The sequence below is a fragment of the Pleurodeles waltl genome, chromosome 1_1, assembly GCF_031143425.1.
Source record: "Pleurodeles waltl isolate 20211129_DDA chromosome 1_1, aPleWal1.hap1.20221129, whole genome shotgun sequence".
Classification (NCBI taxonomy): domain Eukaryota; kingdom Metazoa; phylum Chordata; class Amphibia; order Caudata; family Salamandridae; genus Pleurodeles; species Pleurodeles waltl.
Window position 1 is genome coordinate 399,603,011 of NC_090436.1, and position 19,999 is coordinate 399,623,009.

The window sequence follows — 19,999 nt, forward strand, 5'->3', positions numbered from 1 at the left end:
GGGTACTCTGGGTCCAGTTTATTCGGTGAGGCACATGTAACAGGTCCCGGAGAACACCACAGCGCTAACACCTGCTTGTCCACACCCCAGCCAAACTGACTGCATCCCACCAGCGGTGCCCGTAAAGACTTGCTGAGTGATCTGGGTCCTCTGGCTGTGTAGGACGCGGACGTATCACAGCCGTGTCACCTGGAGGGGACCGTCTTAGGGTTGTGGTCCAGGGCTGGTTGTGGCACTACCTCTCCTCTCCTCTGTACAGGAGAACAAAATCACAGTTTCATCCCAGAGGGTGCTGTGGGTGGCTGCGACGACAACCACTCAAGGGCACATGAAGCGCAACAAAGCGCTGGCCAACAAACAAAAGATAGCTGGCCACACAGAACTGGAAGGTAAGATTGTATCTCTCACCCAATTGTACACATCCCATCCCTCACAACCAGTGCGCCAGTGCTTGTAGCAAGCCTGTGTGGCTCTTAACGAACTGTATACATCCCAGGCCGAATATGTGCTGCAACGACTGAAGGGACGCCACTACGAACAGGGGGAAATGCTGGCAGACTCTTAGCAGCTCAGCTCCACCAGCGGGAAGCCACACAGGCCATTCCTGCTATTTCTTGCTTAATCAGTGAGCTCCTTACTCAACCACAGGATATTGTAATGAGTTCACAGCATTCTACAGACACTTATACAACCCAGAAACGGTGGCTAGCTCTACTCAGTTAAGGCCTTTCATAAACAGTATTTATGCTGTTACGTAGAAGAAAGCATTGATTCTTGTGTGGAACTATTATGGGTGGTGGAAATAGGTAATAACAGTGCAAAGCACAGCTCAACTATTAGCACCCCTTTTTATCGCATGTATGGATTACATCCGTGTTTTATATCTTCGATACATCCTTCTTCAAACACCAATCACCCAGAAGCAAACCAAAGAGTGACCCATATACAACAGACGTTGAAACTTACAAGAGGCCAAGATCCGGTGTAAGAAAACCTCAGACAAGCATCATAGAGCTCAACCCTCCTATCATAAAGGAGATATGGTCTGGCTGTCCACCAGAAATCTCAGTTTGTGGTGGTATATCATCTACAATCCAAGGTTCATTGGACCCTACAAGATCAAGAAATGTATTAATCCTGTAATTGTACAACTAGTTCTACCTAAGTCCCTCAGAATACATCCAGTCTTTCATGTCTCGCTACCAAAACCGTCAAGTACACCTGTCAAAAAGAAGCTTTCCTCCATTTAGGTGGCTAACAGAGTACAAAATCAGAAAGATTCTGGATTCGAAGAAAAGAGGGACGTTTGTGGTATCTTGTTTCTTGGAAGGGTTATTGAGCGGAGGAAAACTCATGGGAAACTGCCACAGGCATTCATGCGCCGCACCTTATATGTCCTGAAAAACCTGGCCCCTGCCAACATGAAAAGGAATATACTGTTACAAGCAAACCAAACCTGAACGATATCAGGATCAAGCATATTCTGAGCACTTCAAACATTCCAGTATCTCAAGCAAGAATACAAAAGACAGTGACTCTGTTTCACCCACTCACAGGATGGTGGGGAGTATAAACGGAAAAAACTCTTCCTGCAACACATAGAGATAGGAGCTCTAAGATTAATAGTAAAGGAGCGGGTGGTACGAACTACAACTCCTTCACCACTTGCAAGTATGCAGACAAAACCAGGTAGTATTGCTTCCGCACCAAAAGTGCTAAAAAGTTGCTTCCACCCTCTTAGTGGGATAGCTTATTTTACCATGTAACCTGTCCTGTTTGGCAGAGGAGCCAAAGACTCTGTGTTCAGGGTGGTAAGGTTGCTCAGCAGAAACTCTTCTGTTCCCTACTTCAATTCTTCTGTATTGTGTGTGTCAGAGCCAGCTTGGTTTTAACAGCGACGACATGTTACTTCAGAGGCAGTTTTCAGAAATGCTGTACCTTTACGGCGTTGATAACATCGCCTTGTATTTTCATGCATGCTTGTTCCACGGGGCTGATATAAAGTATTCACCCATGTGGAACTACCATAGTCCTGGCTATTATTTCCTTTGGATTTGGGTAAAATTCTGTTAATCTGAATTACGGCACAGATGCCACCATGCTGTGATATTGTTCACAAGAAACGAGACTTGTGCTTGCCAGGAATACGTAAAGCATATAATGTTCTATATGCATATTGGATACAGATGGTGATAAGACATTGCTAGAGCTGCAACACAGTGGATTATGGTGAACAATAACCACTGTCTATATAAAGAAATATGATATAAGAATCAGTTAGTAAAATATGTGCATGACTCTCTTTTGATGTTTATTATGTTTACCATTTGCCATTCTTAACAGGGGTATATTGAGTCACTGGAGGTAGTTCTCCCCCTGTGAGGCAAGAAACCTCACTATTTCGGGTAGGAATTTGTCGTACCTAGTGAAGCTAGGAATAAGCTGGAAAGAATATAACACTCTTACTATTGCAGCAACATATTAAAGAGGTGCTTAGAAGTATAACTGAGCTGACATGTTACCTATACCACTCTTCAGACTCAAAGTTCAAGATTATTTCCTGTTACATGTAGCAGATAGTACAAGGGTATAGATTATTATTAGTTAGATGGTTTTTCAGAGTAATTGCTATATGTTCTTGCCCTACAGGTCTTCTCTGCTGCTCCCTATCTTCCTTCTCTCGCTTGATCACCTTAAACGTCTATGATGTAATAGCAATCAGAATTGAGGCTGTCAAGAGGCAGACCCTATTGAGCAACAAACCGACCCTGATTGATTTGATTTGCAAGAGTGTTACATTCATCCTCTCAAAGGAAACTAAACATTTATCTCAGTCCTCCAGCCTTCGTTTTTCAGATTAATGGAGGGAGATCCAAACACCACATGTTGAACATCTGCCCACTTTCTGGCTAACAGAGTGGGCATCAAACACCACATGTCCGAAATGTACCACTTCCATGGTAACAGATTGACATTGTAACATCAAAGTTCCCACACCTCTGCTTCCCTGCCTTTTCTCTCAAACAGAGAACAGTGGGGAGTAGCTCAAACACACCGCTCCATTCAACCCCAACTTCTCTCTCACAAACACACACAACTCTCTCTCTGGTAAACACCTTCACTATTTGTCTCTGACTCAGGCACATAAATAAATCACCACAACACCTCTTCCCCTTCTTCACACAGATGCATGAGTGAGTGAGCCTCAAGCACACAGTTTTCTCTGTCAGAAATAGTTCTAATGATTTCACTCTGTCAGGCAGCGTGGTTAGGTTCAAACACATAGCCTCAACCATATCTTGATCTTTGGATATAGAGGCAAGACTTAAGAAACTGTCTTAGTGCCAGATAGTCATTTCTGCAGTCTTGCAGGCAGTATTTAATGTGAAAAAGCAAGACAGAGTGAGAGGGGCAAAGCAGCACTGCGTTTAGGGATTCAAGCCACAGAGCCTTATTAGATGGAGAGGGCCAGAATGTAAAAATTCAGAAGGTGCGAGTACAGCCAAGGAGCCTTTGAAGCACCAAGGACAGAACCAGCGGAAGCCCAACCGAGTGCTTTGAGACATTACTGTGTGGTCCTTATATTGAAGCGGAAGCAGCTGTGCCAGCTTTGCCCAAACCAAACTCCATATGCACCGCCTGCTTGTACAGCAGTTTGGGGACCCTTTTGTGGCCGCAAGAGGTGAGCGGGTAGCCCTGACACCAGAGTCAGGGGGCCCAATACAATGGAATGTTTCCAAACCAAAAAACAATAGTTGCACACAGTATTAAATCTTGATCTTTAAAAACGTACTTCTAGAAAACTGAGCTTAAAATCAATAATTTGCAGGAAGCATCCAAGCAGCTTGGTTCATAAATTGAACAAATTGAGTATTAAACAGTGGATGCAGACCGTTAATAATTTGAATTAAAGCGTGTCTACATGTTCAAATGTTCAGGGGGTTGAAACAGAGTCGAATAAAAGCTTCAATTTATGCAGGACAAGCACACAGTATGTGCAAAATGGATTTATCTTTGCTGCTGCAAACCCTGCATTCTGAGTTTTCCCAAGCTCTTTAAACGATATTTCAACTGCAATGCATCCATTACTAATTGTAAGTATGTTTGCCAATGGTTATTATTTTATGGTCTTGTAGGAGTTTTTGTGTATTTATAAAATTGCGCATTAGTAAAGGAGTGCAGACTAAGCATTTCACATTGAATGAAACAATATTGCTGTAACCTATTGAAGTCACTTTTCTTTAGTTATGCTAACAAGGCCTCGACTGGGCCTTAACGCCATTTAGTTCAAAATGGATGTTGCACTCTGCATGTTCACTTTTTATTTTTTCTGCTGCAGGCAGTCAAGAAAAGTCATGAAATACGTTCTTGAAAACAATTTCTAACATGGGCTCAGTCAAGTTTCAACTGTTCAAAGTTTTTTTCGCCTCCTCGCAGTATTACATTCACTCACAACAGTTCACTGTGGTTTTTAACAAGTTTGTACTGCCATCTCCACATGACATTAGCATGGAGGGTTACACCCATATTCAAGCAGTGGGACAGTGCTTAGTTGGTAAGACTATGTGACGCTGTCTTTGGTTTGATCTGCTGAAATTGTATTCTTTTGTTCACACCATGATTAATTTCTAGTTTTCCTTCTGTTTAAAGAGAAGATTTCCTATATAAGCCTTCAACTTAGATTGTGAGCCAGAACTTCTATTAGACCTTTCCAATGCGTCTAGGGATGTTGTAAGATTTCTCACTGATTCTGCCGCTCACAGGACTTATAATATTTTTTTGATTTTGCCTACTATTCCGTATGGCTGTATTGTGCAGAGCCTTCATGGCAATTACTTTTTGTATTAATTCTATGTTTTTTTCCTATTTTCACCCTAAAACTCACTTATTGGGAGAATGTTCTTCCTTAAGTGACTGTATTGTGATATGTTCTTTTGTGCATTATCTTGGGACACAATGCCTCACGAAATTGACGTTTCACACTGTCCCCAATCCATCCACCCTTAGGCATGCTACTGTGGCGTCTTTTGGGGTGTAGGAATTTTGGAGTTCCCCCCGCTCATAATCTTGTTAGTTCCATAGATGCAAGGGTATTTAATTATGTTTTTGAGCTTTCTATAGTTTGTAACACAATTTTAAAGAAGCAGTGCGTGCTAATTACTGTCTTGCCAGGCAGAATTGAAGGTGGCTCTGTGCTTGGTATGTGTTATTCCTAAGAGTGAATAGCTGTTTATATTTGTCAGCTTGTAATGTGCCAATCAGCCCTGCATCTTTCCATCAAAGTATTCTGGATCCCTAAGGTATGCAGTTTATCATTTATTACATTCATAATTAGCTCCAAGGAGTTTGTTAAGCAGAGGCTTGAAGGCAAGCAGAGTCCTAGCTCTTGTATTCAAGGACTTTCAATGGCCGTTGAAGTTACCTCGACTGTCGAAGATAATGCAAAGATACTTAAAGGTAGGATCAACCTTAGTTTTATTCTGTAGATACCCGCTGCTTAGTTTTTTTATCTGCTTACCAAAAATCAATATTTTGTTTTTCTTTATATTGTTCCCCAGTTCTTCCATTTCATCATATCTTGACAAATAATGACAAATTGGAGGTTTGTTTAGCATTACTAGGTCCTAACTCGTAATCCAATCATGTTATTGGATATGAGCCAAGCATAAGTAATTAATTTTAAATAGCAGCTGTTTCGTTTGCCTGCACTTGGGGGTGCCCAGTTAGATGGGGATTTATTTCTGTCCCATTTTAAAAATATAAAGTATTGTTCTGACACTAAGCTGCCTGTGACTTTGTTAGCTATAATAAAATGCATATGACTAAAAGGCATCTGTATAAACAGCACTAGTAAAATGTCTACTTCTGTGATTTTTTTAACATTTTAAATGTGGTCTAGATTCTTGCATTAGAAGGAGACGAGAAGAAGGCCAGAACTTTTGGTGCTGCCAATGCTTGTTGCATATCGGGTGCAAAATGGAGCCTCTCCATGACTCTGGTATCTCCTGAACTTATATGCAATAATTATACAGTGGTGCTAGTGTGTTAGACCAAAAAAAGATGTTAAATTTAAATAAAGATGCTGGTAAACCATTTGGTCCGGAAGCACCAGCACTTATAGATTTTATTTTGTACTATAGACAGTACACTTATCTTAGATGATACAATACTTCATGTCTCCGTATAACATTTTTATACACAACTTCCAAAAGCCACAGTGGCTGCTGCTTTGAACTGCCACAGCTAAGGCCCAGGGTCCAGGCTGATTCAGCAGATTCCTGCTGCCCACCGCAGGGCTAAATTGCACTTCATGCATCATGCAGTTCATAACAGAATCAATGACTGTTCCACTTTAACAAATGAGTGCTTCACCTTTCATGCACTGCAATGGAAGCAATCCGTAAGTGAACTCAGACTGCTGCATAAGTAAAATAGTGCCAGGATTAGCACACACAAAACTACATATTTCATACATGATACGCCAGATACCATTGACTGATGAATAGGAATGACAGCAGTCTTTATCTAAGGGCCTGATTGTTTGCCCCTCTTTCTTTACGCATTTTGAATTAGCTCTGGGAGTGTTTCTAGACCAAACAAAAAGAAACACAACAAAACTAAAACTAAATCCTACACTTAATTCTCTGTGATTTAGGAAACTAACACAGACTTAGACATCACAAATAACCAAAAATTCCAAAACAGCAGAGATTAACAAAATAGCCTTTTCCCACAGCAGTTAAAAATCATTTAGAGAATCGCTATTGCCAGACTGAGATTCTGTACAGGAGCATCAGTGACACGGCATTTGATGGCACTGCATGAGAAATGTTGTGCTGTTGCCATGGGTATATGCCAGGGAGTTTCTGGATCTTAGCCTGTTATAGCCTCAAGAATATCAACTTATTTTGTCTATTCTAAAGCCTTTGTAACATATTTCAGCACCGTCACGCAGGAATTTCAAAGCGTGTAGGACAAGTGGCTTGTGGATTATGAGCAATAAACTGACTTCCATATAAAGAACTACGCATTGCTTCAATTATGAAACAACTACGGTTACCCACAAAATATGCTTCCAGAAGCTGACATAATGAACTAAAATGATGGAGGGAGGAGCACGATAACCTTTGATCGGTACCATCGGCCTAAGTGAACATGCATGAGGTCTTCAAGGTAAGCACCACAGCCCATCAGTGATGATCTGTGATCAGTATGACCTGAGACACAAGGACCAGAAAAGGCCACCCTTTCAACAGGTTTGTGGTGTTCCGCGGTTGCAGAGAGCAGCGAGTATGGCGGTCTAGCACCACCAGATCTTCTAGGTGACCCTGTGACTGAGACTACTGATAAGACAAACACTACTGTAAGGGGACGCATATGCAGTCTGGCATGGGGAACAATGGCAATGCAGGACACTATCATTCCTAACCAGAGCAGAATAGCATAATAGTCCTGACTGTACATGTGCGATTCTCCTGAAACTGGTGAAGAGACTGAAAACTCTGAATGCAGAGCGGGTTGGGGTATGGTAGCCCCAACTTTGCACTGAGAATAGCTCCTAGATAAGGCTGTACCTGAAGGGTTTGGAGGAGGACTTGGAAAAGTTGAGTGTGAAGCCCAGAGTGTTGAAGGAGATCCACTGTCAACTGGGTGTGATATTGAAACTGTTGTAAGGTACTGGCTTTGATGAGCCAGTTGTCTAGGTAAGGGAACACATGCAAGGTCTGTCTTCTGGAGTGTGCTGCAACTACTGCTAAATATTTTGTGAAGACTCTGAAAGCAGTAGTGACCCCAAAAGGCAGGACTCTGAACTGGTAATGTTTGCCTGCAATAACAAACCTTAGGTATTTTCAGTGTGCAGGCTGGCTGGGGAAATGAAAGTAGATCCTTCAGAACTAGAGCCGTCATAACTTTGCTTTGTTGCAGAAGTGGAATAACATCTTGAAGAGTAACCATTGGAAAGTATTCTGACTGGATGTATCATTTTAGTGGTGTGAGGTCAGGAATAGGCCTGAGCGAGCTTTTCTTTTTGGGAAAGAGGAAGTATAGGGAGTATACCCCCAATACTTGGTGTTTTAAGGGAACAGGCTCGATGGCCCTTTTGAGAAGAAGGGATTGAATCTCTTGTTTGAGAAGGGTGAGGTGCTCATGGGATAGCCTGTAGAGTGTGAGGGGGAACGTTTGAAGGAACGGTAATGAGCTCCAGACAATTAACATGTTGGATAATGGAAAGGACCCATTGGTCCATGGTGATGTAGACCCATTCTGAATGAAAAAGTTTTGGAGCCATCCCCAGTCAGGTGTGGAGAGGGGGAGGGGGACGACGGAGGGGATCACTGCTTTGCAGTGGAGGAAGACCTCTGGAGGCGGTGCTCTTACCACACACCCCTTATTGTTGCTGCCTCTGTAGGAACCCCTGAAGAAACTCCTGTAATAGGAGGCTTGACGATGTCTGGATTGTGAAGTGGATGCCTCGGAGGGTGTGGATTTATAGAATCCCTTAAGACTTGGGTAACGAAAAGTACCCCTCTCTGTGGGGCTTTGGAAGGCACCCATGGCCTTTGCCGTATCTGTGTCCTTCTTTAGCTTCTCAAGGGTAGTATCCACATGAGGGCCAAAAAGATGCTCCTGGCAAAGGGCATGTTAAGGACAGCTTCCTGAACTTCTGGTTCATGGTGGAGCCTACTCAAATCTTCCCCAACAAATAAAGGAAATCCTTAAAGGGTGTAATCTCCTGCTGTAGGTGAGACAGGAGAATGAGGAGTGGAGGTAAGTGGAGGAGAAGAAGGGGATGGAGGAGAAGGTGGAGCAGGAGGAGGAGGAGCAGGAGGAGGTGGAGAAGGCCTGCGAGATGGGCTGGTGGTCTTGTCCTTACTTCTTCTCTTTTGAGGTGGAGCGGTGCCCAAGGCTTCCTGAAAGGACAGCTTCCTCTTAAACAGTATAGGAGAAGAAGCAACAATGCATCCTGTACCCTCCTGAATATGGGGGCAGCACTGTTGAGTCCATAGCCCCCAGTACAGGCTCCATTGGAAAAGGAGAAGCAGAAGACAGACTAGTGTCTCTCTCTGTTCCAACGTTTTCGGCTCCGTTGGTTTCGGTCAGTGCGATTTGGTCGGCACTGATGTGGAGTCTTGGGGCAGTTGGCTCAGAGCTAAGGGTTGGACTGAAATTGAGACTATGTCTCGGTCCGAAGGCCAGACCGAATGACAGGGCAGTCTAAACAAGTTTTCGGTTTCGACCATGGCCTGATGGCAATGGCAGACCAGCGACATCTAGAAGGGGCTTTTTCAGAGTCTTGGGATGGGGTAGGAGCCAATGTTATCTTTTGGCTTTCGATGTCTAACTGCACGTTTGAATCAGAATAGTCCTGGATGGAGAGGACATCTTCTTCTTCAGTCTTTTGCAGGTTCTTCCTGAGCATGTTCCTCCCCAAAGATATCCAGGTTGTCATCTGGAGTCTTGTGTGCCATTTCCAGTCAACGTTTGTTTTCTTCCACCGGAAAGATCAGCAGGCATCACGGGTAGCCTCCTGGTGATGGGTGAGAGGCACAGGCTATACACCAGATGTTGATCGATGTGGGGAAATTTAGTGTGGCACCGAGGACAGAAGCGTTCATTCCATCAGGTTTGTAAGGAAATGCCTCCTTGGCATGGTTACCCCCTGACTTTTTGCCTTTGCTGATGCTATGTTTTGATTTGAAAGTGTGCTGAGGCATGCTAACCAGGCCCCAGCACCAGTGTTCTTTCCCTAACCTGTACTTTTGTTTACACAATTGGCTCACCCTGGCATCCAGGTAAGTCCCTTGTAACTGGTACCCCTGGTACCAAGGGCCCTGATGCCAGGGAAGGTCTCTAAGGGCTGCAGCATATCTTATGCCACCCTGGGGACCCCTCACTCAGCACAGACACACTGCTTGCCAGCTTGTGTGTGCTGGTGAGGACAAAACGAGTAAGTCAACATGGCACTCCCCTCTGGGTGCCATGCCAACCTCACACAGCCTATGCAGTATAGATAAGTCACCCCTCTAGCAGGCCTTACAGCCCTAAGGCAGAGTGCACTATACCATAGGTGAGGGCACCAGTGCATGAGCACTGTGCTCCTACAGTGTCTAAGCCAAACCTTGGACATTGTAAGTGCAGGGTAGCCATAAGAGTATATGGTCTGGGAGTCTGTCATACACGAACTCCACAGCACCATAATGGCTACACTGAATAGTGGGAAGTTTGGTATCAAACTTCTCAGCACAATAAATGCACACTGATGCCAGTGTACATTTTATTGTAAAATACACCCCAGAGGGCACCTTAGAGGTGCCCCCTGAAACCTTAACCAACTACCCGTGTAGGCTGACTGGTTTTAGCAGCCTGCCACACTCGAGATATGTTGCTGGCCACATGGGGAGAGTGCCTTTGTCACTCTGTGGCTAGTAACAAAGCCTGCACTGGGTGGAGATGCTTATCACCTCCCCCTTGCAGGAGCTGTAACACCTGGTGGTGAGCCTCAAAGGCTCAACCCCTTTGTTACAGCACTAAAGGGCATTCCAGCTAGTGGAGTTGCCCGTCCCCTCCGGCCACGGCCCCACTTTTGGCGGCAAGGCCAGAGGAGATAATGAGAAAAACAAGGAGGAGTCACTGGCCAGTCAGGACAGCCCCTAAGGCAACCTGAGCTGAAGTGACTCTGACTTTTAGGAATCCTTAATCTTGCAGATGGAGGATCCCCCCAATAGGGATAGGAATGTGACCCCCTCCCCTTGGGAGGAGGCACAAAGAGGGTGTAGCCACCCTCAGGGCTAGTAGCCATTGGCTACTGCCCTCCCTGACCTAAACACACCCCTAAATTCTGTATTTAGGGGCTCCCCTGAACCTAGGAACTCAGATTCCTGCAACCTAAGAAGAAGAGGACTGCTGAGCTGAAAAACCCTGCAGAGAAGACGGAGACACCAACTGCTTTGGCCCCAGCTCTACCGGCCTGTCTCCCCCTCCCCTTCTGAAGAAACTGCTCCAGCGACGCTTTCCCCAGGACCAGCGACCTCTGAATCCTCAGAGGACTGCCCTGCTCTAAAAGGACCAAGAAACAACCGAGAACAGCGGCCCTGTTCACCCAAGACTGCAACTTTGTTTCCAAAGAAGCAACTTAAAGACAACTGCATTTCCCGCCAGAAGCGTGAGACTTGCAACTCCGCACCCGACGTCCCCGGCTCGACTTGTGGAGAACAAACACTTCAGGGAGGACTCCCCGGCGACTACGAGACCGTGAGTAGCCAGAGTTGCCCCCCCCCCGATCCCCCACAGCGACACCTGCAGAGGGAATCCCGAGGCTCCCCCTGACCGCGACTGCCTGACTCCCAGATCCCGACGCCTGGAAAAGACTCTGCACCCGCAGCCCCCAGGACCTGAAAGATCGGAACTCCAGTGCAGGAGTGACCCCCCAGGAGGCCCTCTCCCTTGCCCAGGTGGTGGCTACCCCGAGGAGCCCCCCCCCCCTTGCCTGCATCGCTGAAGAGACCCCTTGGTCTCCCATTGATTTCAATTACAAACCCGACGTGTGTTTGCACACTGCACCCGGCCTCCACCGTGCTGCTGAGGGTGTACTTTCTGTGTTAACTTGTGTCCCCCCTGGTGCCCTACAAAACCCCCCTGGTCTGCCCTCCGAAGACGCGGGTACTTACCTGCTGGCAGACTGGAACCGGGGCATCCCCTTCTCCATTGAAGCCTATGTGTTTTGGGCACCACTTTGAACTCTGCACCTGACCGGCCCTGAGCTGCTGGTGTGGTAACTTTGGGGTTGCTCTGAACCCCCAACGGTGGGCTACCTTGGACCCAAACTTGAACCCCGTAGGTGGTTTACTTACCTGCAAGAACTAACAATTACTTACCTCCCCTAGGAACTGTGAAAATTGCACTGACTAGTTTTAAAATAGCTATATGTGTTTTATTGGAAAAGTATATATGCTATTGTGATTATTCAAAGTTCCTAAAGTACTTACCTGCAATACCTTTCATGCAAAGTATTACATGTAGAATTTGAACCTGTGGTTCCTAAAATAAACTAAGAAAAGATATTTTTTCTATACAAAAACCTATTGGCCTGGATTTGTCTTTGAGTGTGTGTTCCTCATTTATTGCCTGTGTGTATGTACAACAAATGCTCAACACTACTCCTTTGATAAGCCTACTGCTCGACCACACTACCACAAAATAGAGCATTAGTATTATCTCTTTTTGCCACTATCTTACCTCTAAGGGGAACCCTTGGACTCTGTGCATACTATTCCTTACTTTGAAATAGTGCATACAGAGCCAACTTCCTACAAGGTTGGCATATCGTTCAGTGCTGCTTAGTAAGGCAGGTCAGAGTTGGGCAAAGATGCCCCAAAGGGAAAGCAGTCGGTGTCCGGACATGCTATTCAAGGAGAGCGCTTAGATGGAAAGGCGCGAGCACAAACAATACTATGGGAAGAAGGAAAAAAAGATTTTGAACTGGAGGAAGTCGAAAGGCCGAGAAAGACACAACCGAACCCGACGGCTGAGAGTAAACAATCTAACAAAAAAGTTGATGCCCATGTGCAGTATCACCGTGAGGAGGAGTCACTCTTCTTTGAAGAAAAACAACTTACACCACTCCAGAGTCAACACTAGACGGCAGGAGTATGCAGTGCATGTGTATCGACAGCCAATCAAACATATATTTTCCCACCCCCTGCTCACATAAAAAGTTCTGACCCCAAAATACCAAAAGGCACAATACGCAACTAAAATAACACTAAAATTAAGCTAATCTGAAAATCTGGAAACCTTTTGCACAGATAATATATCTCTATTGGCCCTGTACAATTTGCACTATAAGCCTTACCTTTTAGCAAATGTCATAAATAATAAATTTACCTTCAACTTCAGAGTTGTCTGAATCTGTACTATTTTCATTTACTCCATCTTCACAACAATCTTCTTCGACTTCAGAGTTAGTAATTTCACCTTCTTCTGTATCACTATTGCCTTCCTCGTCATCGCTGTCATCCACAGATGCAAAAGCTGCAGTAGACTCTGTGTTCTGGTCTGCACTGTCCTTCTTACTCAAAATGGGCTTCTCTGTTTTATCTACAACAGAAGGGCCCCTCTTGACCCTCTTTTTCTGGCTGGAATTATTGTCTTTCTTCACTGAACTCATCTGCTGGTCAGGTGTGTAATGGTATGGCAGACTGGTTACTGAAGTCTGATCTTCAACTTTGATATCCTTAAGGAAAATAATTTTTGGTAATTAGTAAATTGACTGCAAAATTATAGAACTTCACAATAAAATGTACTAAAGGATCAGCGAGTAGATCGAGAAGGGGCAAGATGCTTTCAGTCTTAACTACATGACACTGAACTTATAACTTCCCAAATGTTTTAAACTACCTATTGGTTAATAACACTTCCACAAGTAGAAATCACCTTCCATTATTACTTTTCCCTATATGTTTTTGTGCTTTCCTCCTTCAGCTTCTCTTTAACTATAAATATACGTAGTGCAGAGGAGCACTGCAAGTTTTTGGTCAGTTTTGCCCGCCCATTTTTGAGGATAACATAATTCGTCCACTAACATTACCAGCCCATACAGTTGGCTAGTATTGTTACATATGCCTAAAAACTAAGCCTTCACAGATCCCTGTATTTCTTGACTTTCTTGTTATAATAATGAGATAGTTAATTATTAGTTATGCCACAGATACATTTTAATGAGGAGGAACTCTCAACACAATTTAAATAGCCTAAGTTAAAGCAGTGCTAATATAATTGTTAAACATGGTGTGCTATCTATGCATAGCTAGGGATTTTAAGGACATTAATTGAGGCCATAAGAAGCCTTGGAGACTCTGTTGGTCACATTACACAATGTCGAGTCCCAGGAGGAGTCCTAGCAACTGCAGGATCAGCTGTGGGAGCTGGACGGTGAGGCCCAGACGTTGTTGGTGCCGTGAGCGGCGGGGGTCCCGGGCCCGGATGTGACTTTCTGTGCGGGGGCCCTGGAGATCATGTTCTAAAGACGTGGCGCTGCGGCCTAGTTTGAGGCCTGGAGGCCGTGGACGGGACCGCTGCAGTGCCCCGCCCCCCATGGGGCACCTCTTGCAGGCCGCGTGGGGTCATGGCCGCTACTGGTCTGCCTCCTCCTGTGGTCAAGAGGCCGGGTGTTGACGGAGACTGTGCCTTCTGAGGCACCAAGAGAGCGCCGGGCCGGAGTAGAGTGGAGATAGCCACTGAAGGTCGGGCCCTGGAGGGTTCGCTTGTAGAAGAACGTTGTGCCATCTGTTGCAGAGCGTGGTTGGACGCTGCCTCGGAGAGCTGCTGGTTTTGGTGGGGCCCGCTGGAACTGCCCCCTCTGATACTTACCTCCTTGTGGTCTGTGGACCACCTCCGGCTTCCTGGAACGGCTGGACTGGGCTGGCGTTGCAGGCGGGCTGTTGGGGCCCTGGTACTGAGGCAGCGGTCTGCCTGGCCTGCGGTGTGCGTTCGTGAGGCGCTATTGAGGGGGCCTGACTGATTCATGGGGGCCTTGGCCTCTCCGAACTGGAGATAGCTACGCCCAGCCTGCGCCTCTGCTGGCGGTTCCTTCTCTGCGGCTCACATCCTCTCGGGCTCAGAAGCGCAACGCTTCTGTTTGGGGCACTTTGGTCGGGGGAGGCCTTGCTGTCTGTGAGCCTGGACCGGATGTGAGGGGAGAGCTGCACTGTGTGTTGCCGTGGCCTTGGTCTCCCGATCCTGATCCTAATCCTGTTCTGCGGTGGAATCATGCTGTTCTTGGAGTGGGGACGTTGAGTGAAGGATCGTAGTAATGGGGCGGGACAAACCCCACCCCCCCAGACTAAAGCAGCACAGACTAAAATGGATCAGTACACCGCACCCAGAGACTCCTCTACCGGCCAAGCATCTGGTACATTAAGAGAGGTCGGCATAACCCCTGCCACTCCCCCTCCGGACATGGCAACGCTCCTGAAGGCAGTCCAGGACTCCAGGGAGGTGGTCGAATCTAAGGTGGATGGGGTCCGAGTAGACTTATCCCTGGCCCGTCAAGACTTGCGGCAGGTGGTAGAGAGGGTGACTGAGACTGAAACTAGAATTTCTACAGTGGAGGATGAAATGTCCGCACTTCAAGTGCAGATTACCCAGCTCATCTCAAAGGAGTCTGGCCTGGAGTAGAGGGCCGAGGACGCCGAAAATAGGTCGTGGAGAAACAATCTTCGCCTGGTGGGTTGCCTGAAGAAACTGCAGGAGGCAGAATGGAAGATCTTATGGAAACCTGGTTTCGTTCATGGGTGCCTGAAGGGAAGTTATCCAGCTGCTTCACGGTGGAAAGGGCACATCGAGCGCTGGCCAGCCGGCCTCCGCCTGGGGCGCCTCCCCGGCTGGTGGTGATCCACCTTTTCAACTACAAGGACCGGACTACCATTCTGCGGAAGGCCCGTGCCAAGGGGGAGTTGCGCTATTCTAATGCCAAATACTGCTTTTCCCAGACTATACTTGCGCTGTGCAACAATGTAGACACTCCTACGAGGAAGTACAGCAAAAACTACGGCCACTAAACATATGCTATATGCGCCTCTTTCCTGCTAAATTGAAAGTGATATAAGGTGCTTCTTCCCTGTTCTTCGAAACGCCGCAGCAAGCATGAGAATGGGAGACGGAGCAAAGGGAGCTGCACCCCAGAGGTGGCATAGTGATGGAATGTACGAACAGGGTTGCTGCACGGTCACTGAGGCCTGGTGTGGGGGCCCGCAAGCAGCAGCTGAGGTCCTGGCGGAGGCACACCCAGCCCTGGGACCTGACTTGATGCAGGCAGAAAGCTGCGACTCCTCCCTGTCTAACAATCCGGCCATTTTTTACTCTACAGGGCATCCTCCTTGATGGCAGCTAATCCACGGCTTGAACTTGAAAGTGTGAACGGCATTATAATTAGTTCTGTACTATGTCTAATCTGAGTCACTATAATCTCAGGCCCATCCAGGATGGGGGGGCCGGGGAATGGGAGTGTGGTTATGTTCAGGAGTATGGCTGCACAAACAGGGTACTGCCTCTCATTACATACTAGTATTAATACACTTTAGCTGTCAGGCGGATTATCCGTACATGAGCGGGGGTGATACTCAGCAGTAGATCATCCAGCACCTCCACAAGTTACTGTAGACTAGGATGTTTGTGTGGGTGACAGATGCTTCTGGGGTGGAAGTATGGGGTGGGGGGAGTTTGGGGGGATGGGCTTTGTTTACGTAGTTACAGAGTTGCATACTGTATGTTGTTTTTATGTTTATAAGCGGGTTTTGTGCACCATAGTTGCTCCACCAATTTATGCCTCGGACGCAGTTGGAGGCCTGGCGATGGAGTGGTGGCTGGTGATTGCGGGATCTACCGTCTCACGCGCTGTCCCTTGTCTGGAGGGATGCACTATGGGCTGGAACATAATATTCTTGTGGGGTAGAGGATCTAATCATCTCATGGAACGTTAATGGGCTCCTGGCCCACATCAAAGTGATCGCGGTGCTTAGATACATCAAAAGACATGCCCACGGGGTGGTTCTGTTGCAGTAGACGTCCTTGTTGTGTACCCGTTGCTCCTTCCTGGGGCGTTTTGGTTATGATAGAGTCTACCACTCGGGGTTTTTGCGATGGTCATGGGGGTGGCCCTGTTGCTCCACAGGTCAGTGCCGCTGGTCATTACTAAGGTTCACGAGGATCCATTGGGGAGCTATATCGGTGTTGAGGGCCAGATGGAGGCCAAACAATATAACCTGGCGTCTTGCTATGTTCCCCACACCTGTTGAAGGCCACATGTGCGGCTCTTGGATCGCTTTTGGCTTCTATGCCGGCCGGGTTCACGCTGGTGGGCGGTGACTTTAATGCAGTGCCAGACCCAAGCTGGGATGTCTCCATGGAACCCAGCTCCGCCCGTTGCGCTAGATCTGGGATCCTTAGGAGCTGGACAGAGTACCGGGGGCTCTGCGATGTATGGCGGGTGTGGAACCCACGTAAAAGTACCTACACCCATCGGTCTGCCGCCCACCACACCGAGGCCCGTATCGACCTTGTGTGGGCCCCGGCGACAGACGTGTTGAATGTAAGGTCTATTCAAATCCTTCCTCTGGGTATATCTGATCTGTTTGCTGAGTGGGGTGCTGTGCATCGGTCACAGCGACCATTCGGACGGCTCAATGCTTGGCACCTGCAGTCCCCGGACTGTGCTAGTTTCGTCAAGGGGGAACTTGAGGCTTTCTTTCAGTGCAATGTCGGCTCGGTGACCTCTGGGGCGATGGTGTGGGCGGTATGCAAGCCAACGATGAGGGGTATTATCAAGGGTTATATTTGCTTACGGGATCAGCGCCAGAGGGCGCAATGTGAACAACTTGAGGCTAAAGTATTAGAGCTGGAGGGGCGTGATGGACGCCCAGACGTGCTGGCAGTGCAACGTCAGCTGGCCCTGGCGCGATCGGAGCTACACCAAAGGTCTCTTGAGAAGGCCAAGCAATGTTGGCAGGCCTCGACTAGGAGGGTGTATGAGCTGGGTGATAAGGCAGGTAAATTGCTCTATTGGATGGCGACACATGGGGCGGTAGCCAGGGTGGTGCCTGCGTAACAGACCGAGGAGGGAACACCCATGTGGAATTAGACGTGATTGCTGGGGTCTTTGCAAATTATTACCAGGAATTTTATACCAAAGATCCTCTCCCGCGTTTGGTTGAGAGGGAAACTTTACGATGTGGCCCTGACAGCGGGGGCTTTTCTGTCTGAACTTGAGTGCGCCACAATTGTAGTCCTGCCTAAAGAGGGACAAGCTTTAGACCAATGTGTGTCATATCGGCCAGTCGCCTTTATAAACGCTGATATAAAGATATATGCTAAGGCGCTGGCTCTACGTCTCACGCACACGCTACCCCACCTTATTCATCCGGATCAATGTGGCATCATGCCTGGCAGGAGCACGCGTCACTGTATCCGGCGACTACAGGTGGCCCTGTCCCATGGCTCTTGCGCCAATAGCCCTCTGGCCCTTCTTCTTATAGATTTCTGTAAGGCATTTGATACGGTTTCATGGATATGGAGGTGGTCCTTGCATGGTATTGGGGCCCTGCTTCGTCGGATGATCTGTCTTCTGTATCAACGGCCCGGCTTCAGGTGAATGGGGGACTTTTTGATTTTTCTCCTCTGCTTTTCACGTTGGTGATTGAGCCTCTGGCGTGTTTGCTGCAGGGCGATCCCCGGATGTGGAGCTGGAGGTTGAGGGAGGGGACGGAGGATAGAGTTGCGCTGTATGCTTACGATGTGCTAGTATTTCTTAGCGATCCACCCGTGTCGGGACCCAGATGTATGGAACTATTAGAGTGATTTGGGGAAGTGTCTGGTCTTTTTGTCAACGCCCAAAAATCCGCATTGGTGGAGGTCCGGGAGGGATGCAGAGGGTACACTGTGGTGTCCTCAGGTCCCCATGAGGAGAAACGCATTTAAATACTTGGGGGTCCACATTTCCTCTCTACTTGACCTCGCGTGGCTGCTAAACTTCGAGAACTTGTTGGTGCGTCTGGACAGGGACCTGCAGCACTGGAGGGATCTCCCTCTCAATCCTATGGGGCGAACAGCCTTCCTCAAGATGATGTGGCTACCTCGATACTTGTATGCCCTTGCAAACTACCCTTACCACATACCAAGGGCTTGCTTCTGTGCTATAACATTCAAGTTTACAAATTTTATTTGGAATGGTGGGAGGCACAAGGTGGCTTTTCACACCGTGCAGAAGTCCCCATATGAGAGGGGCATGGGTGTCCCGGATCTCTATATTTACTATCTAGCCGCCCAGGTGGTGCCATTAAACGATTGCTTAGCCGGGGGTTGGGATGACCCGGCGTACTGACTGGAGATTTGAGAAGCGGGCTTTGGGGGCCTATGGGATATGCTTTATGGTGGCAGGGTTCCTGTCCAGAGTGCATCATGCACCCGAGTGGTGGTGCACTTTTGGAGTGCGGCTCTGAAACGTATAAATTGGGACCGGCGTCTTACTTGAATGACCCCGCTTTGGTGCGGCGACTGGCTGCACCAACTCACCGCACTAAAAGGCTTTCTGCAGTGGGATTTAATAGGAATTACTTACTGAGGTGATGTCTATATGGGAGACGACCTTATGTCATTCCAAGATATGAGAACTCAATATGGGTTGCACCTGACGCAGTTCTTCCGGTATCTGCAGATGCTCCATGCCTTGGAGGCCCACGCTGCAGTGCACACCCAGCTCCTGGATTGCAACCCGCTCGAGGCCAAGTTGTTAGGCGGGAGTCTGGGGAACAAAGCAGTGTCCCAAATGTATAAATCGCTACTCACAAATGCCCCAGATGGGTTAGACCATCTGCGCCAGCGATGGACGCACTGGGTAGGGGAATTGGACGCGGTACGACTGGCGGGAGGCATTGTTGGCCCCATGAGAGTTGGCCATATCGGCTAAGCTGCAAATGGTGCAGTTCAACTATCTCCATGCTTCCGATCTGTCCCCAGCAATAGTGTTGAGGATGTCGGGTGGGGGCAGCTTGTTCTAGGTGTGGTCTTCCGGGTGAGATTTTTTCCAAGTAACCTGGAACTGTCCCCAAATACGACCATTTTGGGAGGGGATTAGTGAGGCAGATGTCCTGTGTCGTCCTGTTGACTTGGGTCCCCGGGTTGTGCTGCTGGGGCTTTTGGAGAAATTAGGGGCCCCACGAGCGGATCGGATATTTATAGGGGTTGCGTGCCTGGTTGCCAAGAGGGATACTGCTCGTGGGTGGAAGTTGCCTTGGGGTCCTTCGGTGGTGGGGTGGAGAGTGGGTGATGGATTGGTGCGCGCGTCAGGAAAAGCCTATTTATGAGGCCCAAGGGTGTCCAGTAAAACATGACAAAATATGGGGGAAATGGTGGGCCTATCATGGTGTTTTGCTATAGCGCTGGGTGTCCAGCTACAGACCGCGTCCTATGTATTGTACTCAATTCATTGTGATGTTGGAGCTTA

The 19,999-nt window shown here is 47.5% G+C and overlaps 1 protein-coding gene across 2 annotated transcripts in view; it reads right to left on the reverse strand.

Moving 5' to 3' along the window:
- AGGF1 (angiogenic factor with G-patch and FHA domains 1) overlaps nt 1–19,999 on the reverse strand; it is a 321,895-nt gene that overhangs the window by 213,984 nt on the left and 87,912 nt on the right. For both annotated transcript variants that reach the window (XM_069223545.1, XM_069223537.1), the window contains exon 6: nt 12,886–13,234. In XM_069223545.1, coding sequence (XP_069079646.1) covers nt 12,886–13,234 — 349 coding nt within the window. The remainder of the gene's footprint in view (nt 1–12,885; nt 13,235–19,999) is intronic.